General features: G+C 28.4%; 1 protein-coding gene across 1 annotated transcript; it reads right to left on the reverse strand.

Annotated features, from left to right (window-relative positions):
• Positions 1-648: 648 nt before the first annotated feature.
• LOC113363241 lies at positions 649-11,505 on the reverse strand. Its single transcript, XM_026605728.1, has 4 exons — positions 11,120-11,505; positions 2,745-3,004; positions 2,261-2,414; positions 649-941 (listed from the first exon to the last, which is right to left on the reverse strand). Exons 2-4 carry the CDS (start codon positions 2,994-2,996, stop codon positions 841-843), a joined length of 507 nt encoding a protein of 168 aa, XP_026461513.1. The 5' UTR covers positions 2,997-3,004; positions 11,120-11,505; the 3' UTR covers positions 649-840.
• Between the last annotated feature and the right edge of the window lie 2,527 nt (positions 11,506-14,032).

Below are 14,032 nucleotides of genomic sequence, written 5' to 3' on the forward strand. Positions count from 1 at the left end.
TTGTTAATTTTTTTATTATACTTATAGGTATATTTGTCACATATAGCATTTGTACAAAAAATCAAAACTTAATTATAAAGATATTAAGCGCTTTAGCTTTACAAAATAATATATTGGGAGCAATTTATACAATATTATATTTGGTAAAATATGTAGTTCAAAACAAAGAAGAGTTTTAGGAGGCATCCATCTAGTTATTGAAAAGAAAAACCAAGATTATTATTATAATATATAAGAAACCTGTTTTAACTTTTAAATCCATATACATCAATTTTAGTATAAATTGATTTAGAAATCAATTTGTAAACAAATTTGTCATGGAAAAAAATATTCTATAATTAGTTTTTGTATAAAAATAAGTATACTTAAATTTAATAAAATCACACTTAACTTACATTTACTCAACATTGTGCTTAATCTATTTAATATTAATTATTTATATTAGATATTTATTTTTTTAGAATTATATCTAAAAAGCTAATAGAGTGCTTTTGAAGCAATAATATTCTTTGGATTTTTAAAATACACATAAAAAATATTATACTAATTATTTTAAATATAAGTATTTTATGTTGAGATTTTAAACACATTGAATTTGAAAAATAGACATCTATTTTTGATAATGTGAATATTTTAGAATAAGCGTGCTGTCTTAAAACTAGATTACCACAATATGAAAGAATATAAATTCTTTCGTAGTCAGCATTTGTTACACAGATAAATTATTAAAAAATAATGCCCATCATCGCTAAATTATACAAGACAAGGCAACAAATTTTTTTCTGCAATCCGTAAATTTTGTTACAGATCTCTGTTTTAAAAATTAAAACTTTTATTTCCCTATCGCCTGTAATAAGGTTGCTGATACCTTCCTTTTTCATTTTCCTGTCGAACAATTTGGAAGTAACTGAATACCACAAGCCACATGTAAACGTAAACAACTGGAAATAAATTAAATTTACTGCTAAGTCATCATTTATATCTACTTTTATTAGCAATTATAAAAATTGTTAATGTGATTTAATTTAGATCGTAGTTAATGAAACTTATGAAGCGGCATGATGAAGTAGATTATATAATGAAGATGTAAAATGTGTATGAAGGATGAACTATGATAAATATATAATTAGTACTGAAAATACGATTTGAATAATCATGCCAAAGCTATAAAGTATATGAGCCAAGAATAATTCATTGCAATGTGAATATATTTTTGTACTACAGCCTGAATTTTTTGTCTGAAACTACTAAGTTGTTCAAAATTTTATACCGCAAAAATGATTTAAGTGTGTCTCGTTTAATACTTAAGCGTTAAAAATGGTAATTAAACTTTTAGTTGAAAGAGCAATAAATAAAAAAATTGCCACTGATTCAATATCACCTATTTAATAAAAGTTGAAATTTTGTGGTAATAATGTAATATCCCTCAATAAAAATAAATCGTGGCGGTTTATTGGTTTTTATGTGTGTTCTATATTGTCCATCAATATTGTCCTAATATTATACAGTTAACATATTCTCATATGAAACCAATATTAAAACAAAAGAGCACCACATGAACCCAATATTGTTATTATTTATTAATATTAATAATTATCCACATTCTAATTAGAACAAACTTTGTTTATGAAACGATTGATTTTCAAAGTACAGTTAACAATTATGTGGAATTATGCCCTTTTCTTTTCTCAATTCAAATGAATTTTCAAATTAAAATAAAATATGGAGGAGATTTAAATTTATCTTCAACTTCCAAGTTAACACCAAAGCCACATGATTTATTTATAATTAATATAAAAAATAGTTTTAGGAAATGATGAAGAATGCTGGATTATTATGGATCTTATTATTTGATTTCATGATTTTGTTTTACACTTGAAAATAATATTATTAAATTATATTTTCTTCAGGAGCGATGCCCAAAACTAATTTTCACATAAAAATATATTTTTGATCTAAATTTACAAATGATAATGAATTTTATTTTTAAGATTTTTGGGGACCATAAATTTCCGATAAAATAGGCTATAACATAGCGTTGTTATGGTAACACTATATTAAGACTTGCTTTATTTGAGAATTGGCTCCTTTATATGATATATTATGGAAAGATGTATTTGATTTGTGAATTGATATAATATGATTAGTTCGGTAATTATTACTACGAATGACTATGAATGTTCTATAGGACAAGCACAAGCAATTGTTAGGTTATAAAATAAATGGTTAAAAAATCACTTAGAACTTATTTTCTACTTACTGACTGATACAATTCCAAAGGCCAACCATAGACAGCCATTTAATGTGTTTCCGTCTATGAAAAACATGACCGCTGTGTAAATAATAGATATCAGCAAACCGATTGCAAGTAAAATGCCTAGTAAGACCCAAGGCAGCATCAGGAATGTATTTCGCTATCGGAAATATCGTATGTTTTTAGTCTTTTATTGAAATGGACTGCTATTTGATGCAGAATGCATATTATGTAACAGAACAGAACTATGAACAACAGGGATTTGCATAATCTTTTGTAGATACAGGGAAATTGCGAAACAAAGCACAATCAAGACTTGGACTGGGCTCACTTGATAGGATAATAAATATATTGAATCTATTGAAAAAGTCTACTTATAATATATATACATGTGTATGTATGAGTGTGTCCTTAATAGAGTGATAGTAAGTTTTTATTACAATTTTCACATCCTTTTCCACATCGCTACCTTCTCTTGCAGTAAACTCACCTTAACGGCTCCTATTATCAACATGACCGATATGAGAACAGTCATGGCTAGATTAATGGCTAATATAATCTTTACGATCCACGATGGCAGACTGACTATGGTTATTGTCTTGAACTCGACCGAAGTGCAAAACATCAATATTAAGGCGACCACCGCCAATAATATTCCCATTACACCACTGAAGATGGTGCCCGTCCGTAGAGTGTAGCAACGGCAGCAACTGCCCAAAGGGACTTTCTGGGACGAAACCATTGTTTTGGCTGGAAGGGGGATAAATCATAGTTTTCACATTGAAAATAATAGTTTAGTTAGTATTTGAGATCACCAATTGAAATCATTATGCACACAATATTCAAGCAATAAAATGTTTTAGAAATGCTCTTCTACTGGATTAAAACCCAGACTTTTACTTTACTCAGAGAAAAGTGTATAGTATTTTAATTGGCATTTTTATAAATACAGATATTAACTTTGCATTGGATAAGTCTAATAATCAGTGTTCCCAAAAAACTGGTTAAAAGTTATTAAAACTTTATCCATTAAATCCCATAAACACAGACAGTTTTAATAATTTATGCTATTTTTTATGCTTAATGTAACAACATTTTAATGTATTTTTTGTTCATTCTTCCGAATTGTTTATTTCCACTGATATTGACCTATATTGACCAATATTTACCGATATTGACCAATATTGACCGATATTGACCAATATTGGCCAATATTGACCGATATTGACCGATATTGACCGATATTGACCGATATTGACCGATATTGACCGATATTGAACGATATTGAACGATATTGACCGATATTGACCGATATTGACCAATATTGACCAATATTGACCAATATTGACCAATATTGACCAATATTGACTAATATTTACCGATATTGACCGATATTGTCCGATATTGTCCGATATTGGCCGATATTGGTCACTGTTTGGTTTAGATTAGTTATAGTGACTCGAAAAAAAATGCAATTTTTGGGTGTAGTATTTTGGTTGTATTCACTCTCTACAAATATTATTACATTTAATGTACTAGTAAAAATGTCTGAAGTTGGACGTAAAAACAATGTGTATGATTTCACGCTGTTATATTCGCTTAGATGTAAGCCTAAAGTATCTGAAAAATTGAAATTCCTAAAATTGATATCTTTTATGATAATTTAAAATAATTAACTAATTTATCTTATTTCTAAACAAAAGCGAAAGTGATGTTTGTATCTTACGAGACTAGTTTATCTTAGGCGTATGTTGCAAAACAACGTCGCCGGGACATATAAGGAAATGAGCAATGCATTGTATTAAAGAAATAATCAAGATCAAACGTATGACATCATATAAATTCATATAAACCGCAATACAGGAAATAAGTCATCAGAAATATAAGTTAGTAATTATTTACAATATTTTACTAGCTTAAGGAAACAGCAGAATATTCGAGATTTTTCTAACACCATATGTTTGCTTGCTTTATTAGCTTCTATATGATTAATTATTATGACCGTGAAAACGTTTTTATATTCGTAGGTCAATAACAAATATTATTACGTGTTTGTCTGGCTTTTAAAATCAGTTTGAAATGTATACATATTTGGGATTAACAAAGTGTTCTTGGATATTAGTAAAAAACTGATTGTTTAATATAAATTATAATTGAACATAAAAATATGTTCCTAAATTATCTTACTCGTAATCTTTATATAAGCGATTGCTTTTATCGCAAAATTGTGCTTAACTACTTAATTTGTAAATCTTTCTGTAATGATGATTTTGAAATTATATTTGCCCAAATGTATAAAATTTTAAATAGGTTAAAATTGCATGCTGTTTCGAAATTTATGATTTTAATTTTAAATTCAATTAATTTATTTATATTATGTTTGATTATGTTTGTATGCAGTATTTAAAAAAAAATGCGATTGTTTATGCTAAAATATTCAAGGGGCATATGATTATACAAACACATGACAAATAATTTAAATTGCACATTTTAAATAGTTGAATAACAATGGAATAAAATTAGGCCGAATATATAAATTATTTGAAATTTAACAGAAAAAAAATACTACGTTGGTTTTTCATTTAAATAGTTTTTGACTTATAAAAAATTTATGGTTCGGTGAAACAATTGTCAGGCTATTGTAATTGATCACAAAAAGACATGCAGAATAATTATAATACAAAATTCACGAAATGAATACAAATTTCTTTTTAAATGTTTAGATAAAAACATGTGGGTTTTAATTTATTTTTATTACAGTTATTCTTGGTTGAGTCAATAACTTAAGCACGTTTGAAATTAACAGTTTTTTGTTATTCTGTCCTATAAATATTAGCAAAAACATATTTTCCTTCACATTTACAATTTGTTTGTGTATCACCAGTATATATGGGAAGGCATTTATAAGTTTGCAATTTTCTCAAAGTACGTCATTTCTATAAGTGTTTCATATTGCACATTATTTTTCAAATTAATCGTAGATCCATTATAATTACTGAGTAAGTAAGAGGTGGTATGACAAAAACGAATGCTACTCATTGCGTAATAGTCTCATCGTAATAATGCTTCTTCTATTATGTCACAAATGGAATAAATTGCATATTGCACTTAAACTCAAATAATTATGACACAAACTTGGGTTTTATATTGAATTGGATAGCAACTCCATGTGCAGTTTGTCCAAAAAATGATAGAATTGTTATACAAAAATTTAAAAACTTCCAAAAGTTTAAAGACCATACTAAAATTTTACGGCCCTACATCTTTTAAATTAGGGATGCTATTACTAGATATTTTCTTTCTAAACATCAATTTTATTTTTTCTAACAAGGTAGTTCGATCCAGGCCGGGACGATAAACATCTTTTAAAAAAATATTTTGTTTTAAATTAATATTAAATTTTTTTTGTTATTATTACTACTTATGCTCTGCAATTTCCATCATTTTTCAACCCTCTACACGCTCTACACGCCAAGCAATTTTCAAAATAGTGAATTTTTTTTGCTAATTATAATAATTTTAATAATCAGTATGTTTATATACAATTACCAATCCTATAATTAAACTAAAAGCATAATATACTAATCACCAAAACTAAAAGCATAATATACTGAAAAAATAGAGAAGTTAATTAAAGTCTTAATAAAATATTTAATTCCAGTGAAGACCATATATAATTTATAAAATTTGAATCAACAAATTCTAATCAACTCATTTAAATACGGTTTTCGCTAGAAAGTAAGTTGCCAAAAAACATCAAGAATCACTTTCATCAAAATAAATTATAATTTCATTAAATGTGCATTTTTATTCTTTTTATATACGTGTTTTCTATATTTTGTGTTTTGTTTATTTTTTCCTTCATTGCTTGATGTTTATTTATGTATGAATTTCATATTATGGCTGATAGAATTAATAACTTTTTTTTTATTATTTATCAAATACTGTCATTACAGAAATTTATTTTTGTTAGATTTGAAGTAAAATGAAATTTGCAAGAAAATTGATAATATTTACAATAAAATGCTCTCAGTATGATTTTGTAAAAAATATCAGTAATCTATTATGAATAATTTAAATAAAAATCCAAATATTATTTATTAGCAATCAATCTGTAAGTCCAAAACAATAATACCGAGCGTTTTATTCCATTTGATTTAAGTGGCGATCAAAGTTCGTGATCCTTTAAGAAGCTGTTCGAGATAAATCTTTATCAAATCAAAACAGTAATGTATGAATGAATTTGTTTTCATACAAATAAGTTTATGACAATGAATTCGAACATGTTGCTTTGACATTGACAAACGCGAAGTTTGGACAAAGGCCTTGGATATTCCGAATCGGCGATTTACAAGCCAACTGTGTCAAGCCCGCACAATTTTAACTAAAATACATTGAAAGTGACGGAAAAAATTATTTTTAGTAACAATGTATAAGAATTTATGACCAAAACAGGGACTAGTACATAGTTCATTATTAAAATATTATTACATATTAAATTAAATAACAATGAAATCATAAAATTATCCTGTATTCTGATTGCTATTGAAAATAAAATTAAAAAAAAGAAAATAACAATAATGAATTGTCTGTATTAATTTTTGTTCCAAAACGATATGAATAAATATATAAAATAATGCGAATTGCTTATATCAATCGAACAATTAATACAGTATTCACAAAGAATTATTAATTGAAAATTTATATTTCTTAATATGTAATATAAATATTTATTGCCAAGATTTTTTCATTGTTTATTAATAAAATGAAGTTAGTCTACGAAGAATGTTTAATTGAAAAATCAACAAATTTGTTTGTTATTCAACGAATATAATTATTTCAATTAATTTGTGTAGTTTTCAACAAATATCCTATTCTATCAATAGAAGTAACAATAATCTAAAATGATCTCCCGAAATATTATTTTCGACTTAAACAAAATATTTTTACTTCAAGGAGATTGCACACATGGCTTCTGTTGCTAAATATACGAGTAAAATTAGATCTAATCATAAATTTTGTGAGATTGAGTAAGCAGAAAAATATTTACCGAAATATATGCAAGTTTAGAGCAACACTGTTAGGATAATAAATATTAAAACGTTTTTAGTTTATTGAATGCAATTAATACCAAGGCAAAGAAAAATTTGAATTGATAAATTAAACTGAAGTCTGGGTTGAATTAATAATTTATATATATATATGTATATATATATATATATATATATGTATACATAATTTGCTAATGATATACTCAGAGAACATTTCCTAGTTATTAATTAGCAAATTTTCAAACTAACAGTTATTTTACTACGAGTTTCATACTGTGTCAAGTGACCCTGTTTAATTAATAAATGTTAATTAAACTAAAATTTATAAAACACGTGTGAGCAGTATCCTAGACTATTTGCTGATACATTTTTAGGAATTATTGAAAAAATAAACTTGTTTACATGGTAATAAAAAATAAATATAAAAAAGACATAAGCAAGAATTTTGATACATAAAGTAGTAGAGAAAGTTATCTGAAGTTTTAATTCTAAGTAATGAAATTATAAAGAATTATTTAATAATTATGGTAATATAATTAATAAATAAATATGATTGGCAATGAAGTATGTTATTTAATTTATGTACTTGCGTAAAGACCTATTAATTTTTTTTAAACGTAAGTTCAACTCATTTTTCATAACTCGTATAACAATATTAAATATATATATATATATATATATATACATATATATATATATATATGTAGCGGGTTGCCAACACGCATAGCGGCTTGTCAACACGCATCACATGTCTCTGGACAGATTGGCCCATATAGTGACAGCACTGAGAAAAACAAAAAATAAATTCAAGTGTCAGATCGGACACGGTTTTTGTTTCTCCCTAGTCGAACTTGCCAAAATGTATAATTTTCAAAACCTTTCTTTTCGATTATAAATAAGAAAATACCAATCACATTTTATTAACGATAAATATGACAACACATAGTGTCGTGGATATTAATCATATATAAAATAAACCAAATATAAATAATATTTTATGGAATTTATTATTACTACAATTTGCACAATATTGGTATTAATATGGAGGACTACTACACCTCCATATTTTGGTGACCCCGAGAGTGAACTAGCAACACACATACAAGAAGGTAAGAAGATCAAGACATATTTTGAAGTAGCACAAGAAAAAAAAATAAATTGAAGTCTCAAGAATTATTAAGAAAAGAATTTTTAAAAATATAAATAATTATTATAAATGGCTCACAACTTCCATAATTCGAAGAGCATTCTAAGCATACAACCGAGACTCCGACCACGCACTTCAAGATCAACAACAACACGTGCTCAATAAATCACTTATTATCATGGTAAATAAGTCGATAATAAGCACCATGGCAGCAGACAGGGAGCAAACAATTTGGCAACCGCCACATACACTCAACCGCTAACTCACCAGCGAAGGGCCACATACAATCAACCGCTAACTCACCAGCGAAGGGCCACATACAATCAACCGCTAACTCACCAGCGAAGGGCCACATACAATCAACCGCTAACTCACCAGCGAAGGGCCACATACACTCAACCGCTAACTCACCAGCGAAGTGTCAAATATACTCAGCCGCTAACTCACCAGCGAAGGGCCACATCTACTCAACCGCTAACTCACCAGCGAAGGGCCACGTAAGCAATCAACAAACTCAACAAGCCAACACGGCAATTTATCACACAATCTCAACCAAAAGAAATTTACAAGGAAGTTCAAGAATGGCAGTCAGAGATGCGAAACAATCTTTTTCATTAGGGCGGAGTGATGTAGCGGGTTGCCAACACGCATAGCGGCTTGTCAACACGCATCACATGTCTCTGGACAGATTGGCCCATATAGTGACAGCACTGAGAAAAACAAAAAATAAATTCAAGTGTCAGATCGGACACGGTTTTTGTTTCTCCCTAGTCGAACTTGCCAAAATGTATAATTTTCAAAACCTTTCTTTTCGATTATAAATAAGAAAATACCAATCACATTTTATTAACGATAAATATGACAACACATAGTGTCGTGGATATTAATCATATATAAAATAAACCAAATATAAATAATATTTTATGGAATTTATTATGACTACAATTTGGATAATATTGGTATTAATATGGAGGACTACTACACCTCCATATTTTGGTGAAGTGAACTAGCAACACACATACAAGAAGGTAAGAAGATCAAGAGATATTTTGAAGTAGCACAAGAAAAAAAAATAAATTGAAGTCTCAAGAATTATTAAGAAAAGAATTTTTAAAAATATAAATAATTATTATAAATGGCTCACAACTTCCATAATTCGAAGAGCATTCTAAGCATACAACCGAGACTCCGACCACGCACTTCAAGATCAACAACAACACGTGCTCAATAAATCCCTCATTATCCTGGAAAATGAGTCGATTATGAGCACCAGCAAACATTGGCAACCGCCACACGGCATTCAAAACGGCCACGGCCACAAACAAATAAAATTTATCACACAATCTCAACCAAAAGAAATTTACAAGGAAGTTCAAGAATGGCAGTCAGAGATGCGAAACAATCTTTTTCATTAGGGCGGAGTGATGTAGCGGGTTGCCAACACGCATAGCGGCTTGTCAACACGCATCACATGTCTCTGGACAGATTGGCCCATATAGTGACAGCACTGAGAAAAACAAAAGGAAATTGAAGTGTCAGATCAGATCTCGTTTTTGTTTGCTCAATGTTCGAAATGCCAAAATTATAATTCTTAACTTTTTTCCTTTTTTTATTATAAATACTGAAATAACATCTACGTTTTTGTAAATGATCAATATAATCACACATAGTGTTATTACTATTGTCATAATAAACAATATTCGTAGTATAGAGAACTCGAGTTTCTTTATATATATATACATATATATATATATATATATATATATATATATATATATATATATATATATATATATATATATATGATAGTGCTATATGCTTTAGTTTGTTATTGAAATTTTATCGATTTAATAATAAATGCAATAATTGTCAATACTTGTTATAACGTATTACTCGTAGTTAAGCTTTTATATTATAATGTATAAATATTAACTTGGTTAATAGTTACCAGTTACGAATTAATTACGAGTTAAGTTAGTAGAATTGAAAATTCCCAAAATTTACTAAATGCCCTTAACTGAACGGTTGTGAGTAAATTAGAAATAAATAAAAAAAGTTAGTGGTTTCCAACCTTTTTTGCACTGCAACTCCCATTCTAATTGCACTTGTCAGAGTAATTTTTTTCAATTAATTTTATTCTGAAATCTGTATATATAATTACAATAATAAGAGAATGCTGACAAGTTGTTTATAATTAGTTGATTATAAATTAGTAAATACCCCCAGTGTCGTATCTACTAGAGCTAGTATAATAAAAAAACAAAACAAAAAAAGTACAAACTAATATACAATATTATGTAAAAGCATAAAATATGATTAGTTTTTGCTCATTTTTTGTATCATTTCTAATTTCTGAAACAGCTATACACCCCCTTTCAAAACATCCAATCCCCTAAGAAATCGCTCCCCACAGGTTGGACACCACTAAGTCAAGTAGTATAATTAATTGTCTTATTTGGCATTACATCAAAATAATGTCATTGAATTGTTTTTTTTTATTGACTCTTATTTAATAATCTACAGTCATTTCTTAATTATCATTCAAATTTGACTTTCGCAAAAATTATACATCAATAATGCCGAATTTATACCTATATCTATGTAATATTTACGCTGTACTAATACCAGTTACGTGCTTGGATTAAAGTTATGACTCTGATAAACTACCTTTCCTCTTCACTAAATAATAAAACAGCAACAGTAGAACAACCAGTGTTACAATATTCACTAAACAAATCTCTTATTTCACTATTCCTTTGCACAAAATTCACGAACACACTATATCCCACACATCAGCTACTCCACCGTCTTTCCTAAGGGTTGGCAGAGGTACTGCGTCGCATCAAAGGACCTGTATCTCTTATCAAGGGCCTGTATCTCTTATTAAGGTCCTATGTCTTTTATTAAGGACCTACGTTTCTTAATCAATTCCACTTACGTAGGTATCTTATTAAGTCGATTCAAAGACGCACTAAATACATTTCAATGATCGCAAAAACAACTTTGTGCGAAACCCGTTGTCCCGCGGATGCTGGCATAATAAACCGAGTCTTTGCGGACTCGAACGATCGGTGTACACCAACACAAATTAATAGCACGTCAGTCACGAACACGCCGAAGAGAATAACAACGCATCGATGTTCGCTGGACACGTGAGCTCCAATATGCGCCAGGAATGGACGGACATAGGTGTTGGCTGCCGGTGGAAAAAGATGAAAATAGACTACTGAGAAAAATACTTCTAAGATTGAAGGATCGCTGATTGCATGGTTTGCAATATTTTGCCTTTTAATAATTTAATAAAAAATTAAGAAAGCATCTTTGTTATCACCAGTCTACAATTTTTGTCTTACTCTTGATTAGTATGGTATTTGGTATTTATATCGTCATTGGTGTCGGCTGTATAAGCCAACTAATATTTTTCATATATTTGAACAGAAATCATAACTATGTATGCTATATAGCTCTCCTGTGGCCTAGTAGTAACGACTACAGACTTCAGATCAAATTTGTCTTGAGACAATTCGAAATACGTTTCGAAGCCTAATGTGAAGCAGCAGTGACTCGACTGCCTAATGTCAACATTTTTTTTGAAAATATAGAGAGCATATGTTTCCAAGTAAAAACTATCTCAAACTGCCTTAACAAAGCAGTTTTATTAAAATTTCACTAATAAATTCATCACACAACCGTTTAATTTGCCATCTCTAGAAAGTTAATTAGTTTAAGAAGTTAGCACAACAGCTTATAGTACTCGTTAATTTCCGATTGCTGATAAGAAAATATAAATAATAAAATGTGTCCTAGAAGCTGTTGTGATGTAATTCCTTGACCTATTGTTATTAGAAGGCGATACAGTGGTTAACTATCTGTATAATAATAAAATTATTATTTATTGAACTTTTTCTAATGACACTGTTGTAAATATGTACAGCAATACTCCAAAAAACTATTTTTATTTGAAATCATATTATATAATTGACATAATTTTTATTTTATTTGCATAGATTTATTGCTGATCAAAATAATATACATTTTTTAAGACAATATGCTGGGTATAAATGCATTTAACAGATTGTCTCCTATGAGATATCTCTTTTTTTGACATTTTATTTAAGATCGTATGGCCATTTTTTCTTTAATCTTCGAGTAGGAGATTCCTCGCTTAATTCTTTTAAATATTTTTTTGGGTGATCTGGTAATTTTTCGTGGTATTTTTTGCTCCTTTCTTGAAAAATTACCAGGTCAGTCAAACAAATATTCAAAAGAATTAAGCGAGGAATTTAATATGATACTAATATTGCTACCACTAGATATTAAGCTTGACCAATTAGGAACCAAATCTGAACCTTGTATTTACCAAGCTCATGCAACAAAGACATGACATGCTCAGAAGTCTAAAATGGACTGCACGAAAAAATAGCCAATCGAGGGCAGATAAATTATTGAACATAAAATAATGACAGTGATGAAAATTGTGCAATTAAGTATTTTCAATTTAAATAGTTAAGAACTGGACATTCAAGTAGTATGCGCCAGAAATGGGCAACCATAGTCTGAGTCATAGTGTTGGACACAGTCCAAAACAGACTAAATTCAAAATTTCTCGCTCGAAGAATGTCTGAATGCATATTTTGCTTAAAAATACTATATTAACTTGTGAAAATAGCGTGAAATTCATAAAAAAATTAGAGAATCTATATACAATTCACATATTTATGTAGTATAAACATATGTCATATTCTTAAGCCTGCCTGCCTCAATTTTTGCCTTCTACGTGATAAATATTTTATTTACATTTGATTTTTTATTGCTGGCTGCGAGTCAAAGACGAAATTAGACTAGAATGAAAAATACTATATTTAAATAAACTTAAATAAACATTCATTTTTCTTTTGGAAGTATTTGCACCTATTTCTTCGAGGAATAATAAGCAAATTTGTTGAAGTGGTAGAGGTATTATCGAACACTATTCCCATACGAGAAATTTGTACTTTACAAAAAAAAATAATTGTAACAAAACCGAATAATATTATAAAATAACCCACGAATTTTTATATTTGAAAGCTTATGAGTATTTCAAGCAAATATAGAAATATATATGAAAAATTTTGATTTTTTTTTTTTTTTTGTTATAATATATTTTTGTCAAACAAGACTTCAATGTCTTATTTACAAAATGGATATGTGCAAAAAAGGAAAAATACAATAAAGTGAAAATAAATTAAAAAAGTTGAAATAAGAAGAAAATAAAAACAGTAATACCACAATTATAACATAAATCAAAAAAAAAAAAAAATTAAAATGCTTCTAAAATCAAAACGAATTCAAAAGCCCTAAAATTGAAGAAAAATCAGTAGGTATAGTTTTGCATTATAGGATCTCGCCATTATAGTATATTTTTTTTAAAGAGTGCATATATAATTAAATTTATCATATGTAGTGAAACTCAGTGAAAATCCACTATGCTGCTTCATTGAAATACTCTATAAGTTTTTTTCATTAAAGAAGATTTTTTAAGAAGTTACCTTATCGTGGCGTCCAATGTGTTGAAATCAAATGCCAATATAAACAGAAAAG

Source organism: Ctenocephalides felis, unplaced genomic scaffold, assembly GCF_003426905.1.
Source record: "Ctenocephalides felis isolate EL2017-DRISC unplaced genomic scaffold, ASM342690v1 CF-g0.4_SCAFFOLD_00845, whole genome shotgun sequence".
Lineage (NCBI taxonomy): Eukaryota > Metazoa > Arthropoda > Insecta > Siphonaptera > Pulicidae > Ctenocephalides > Ctenocephalides felis.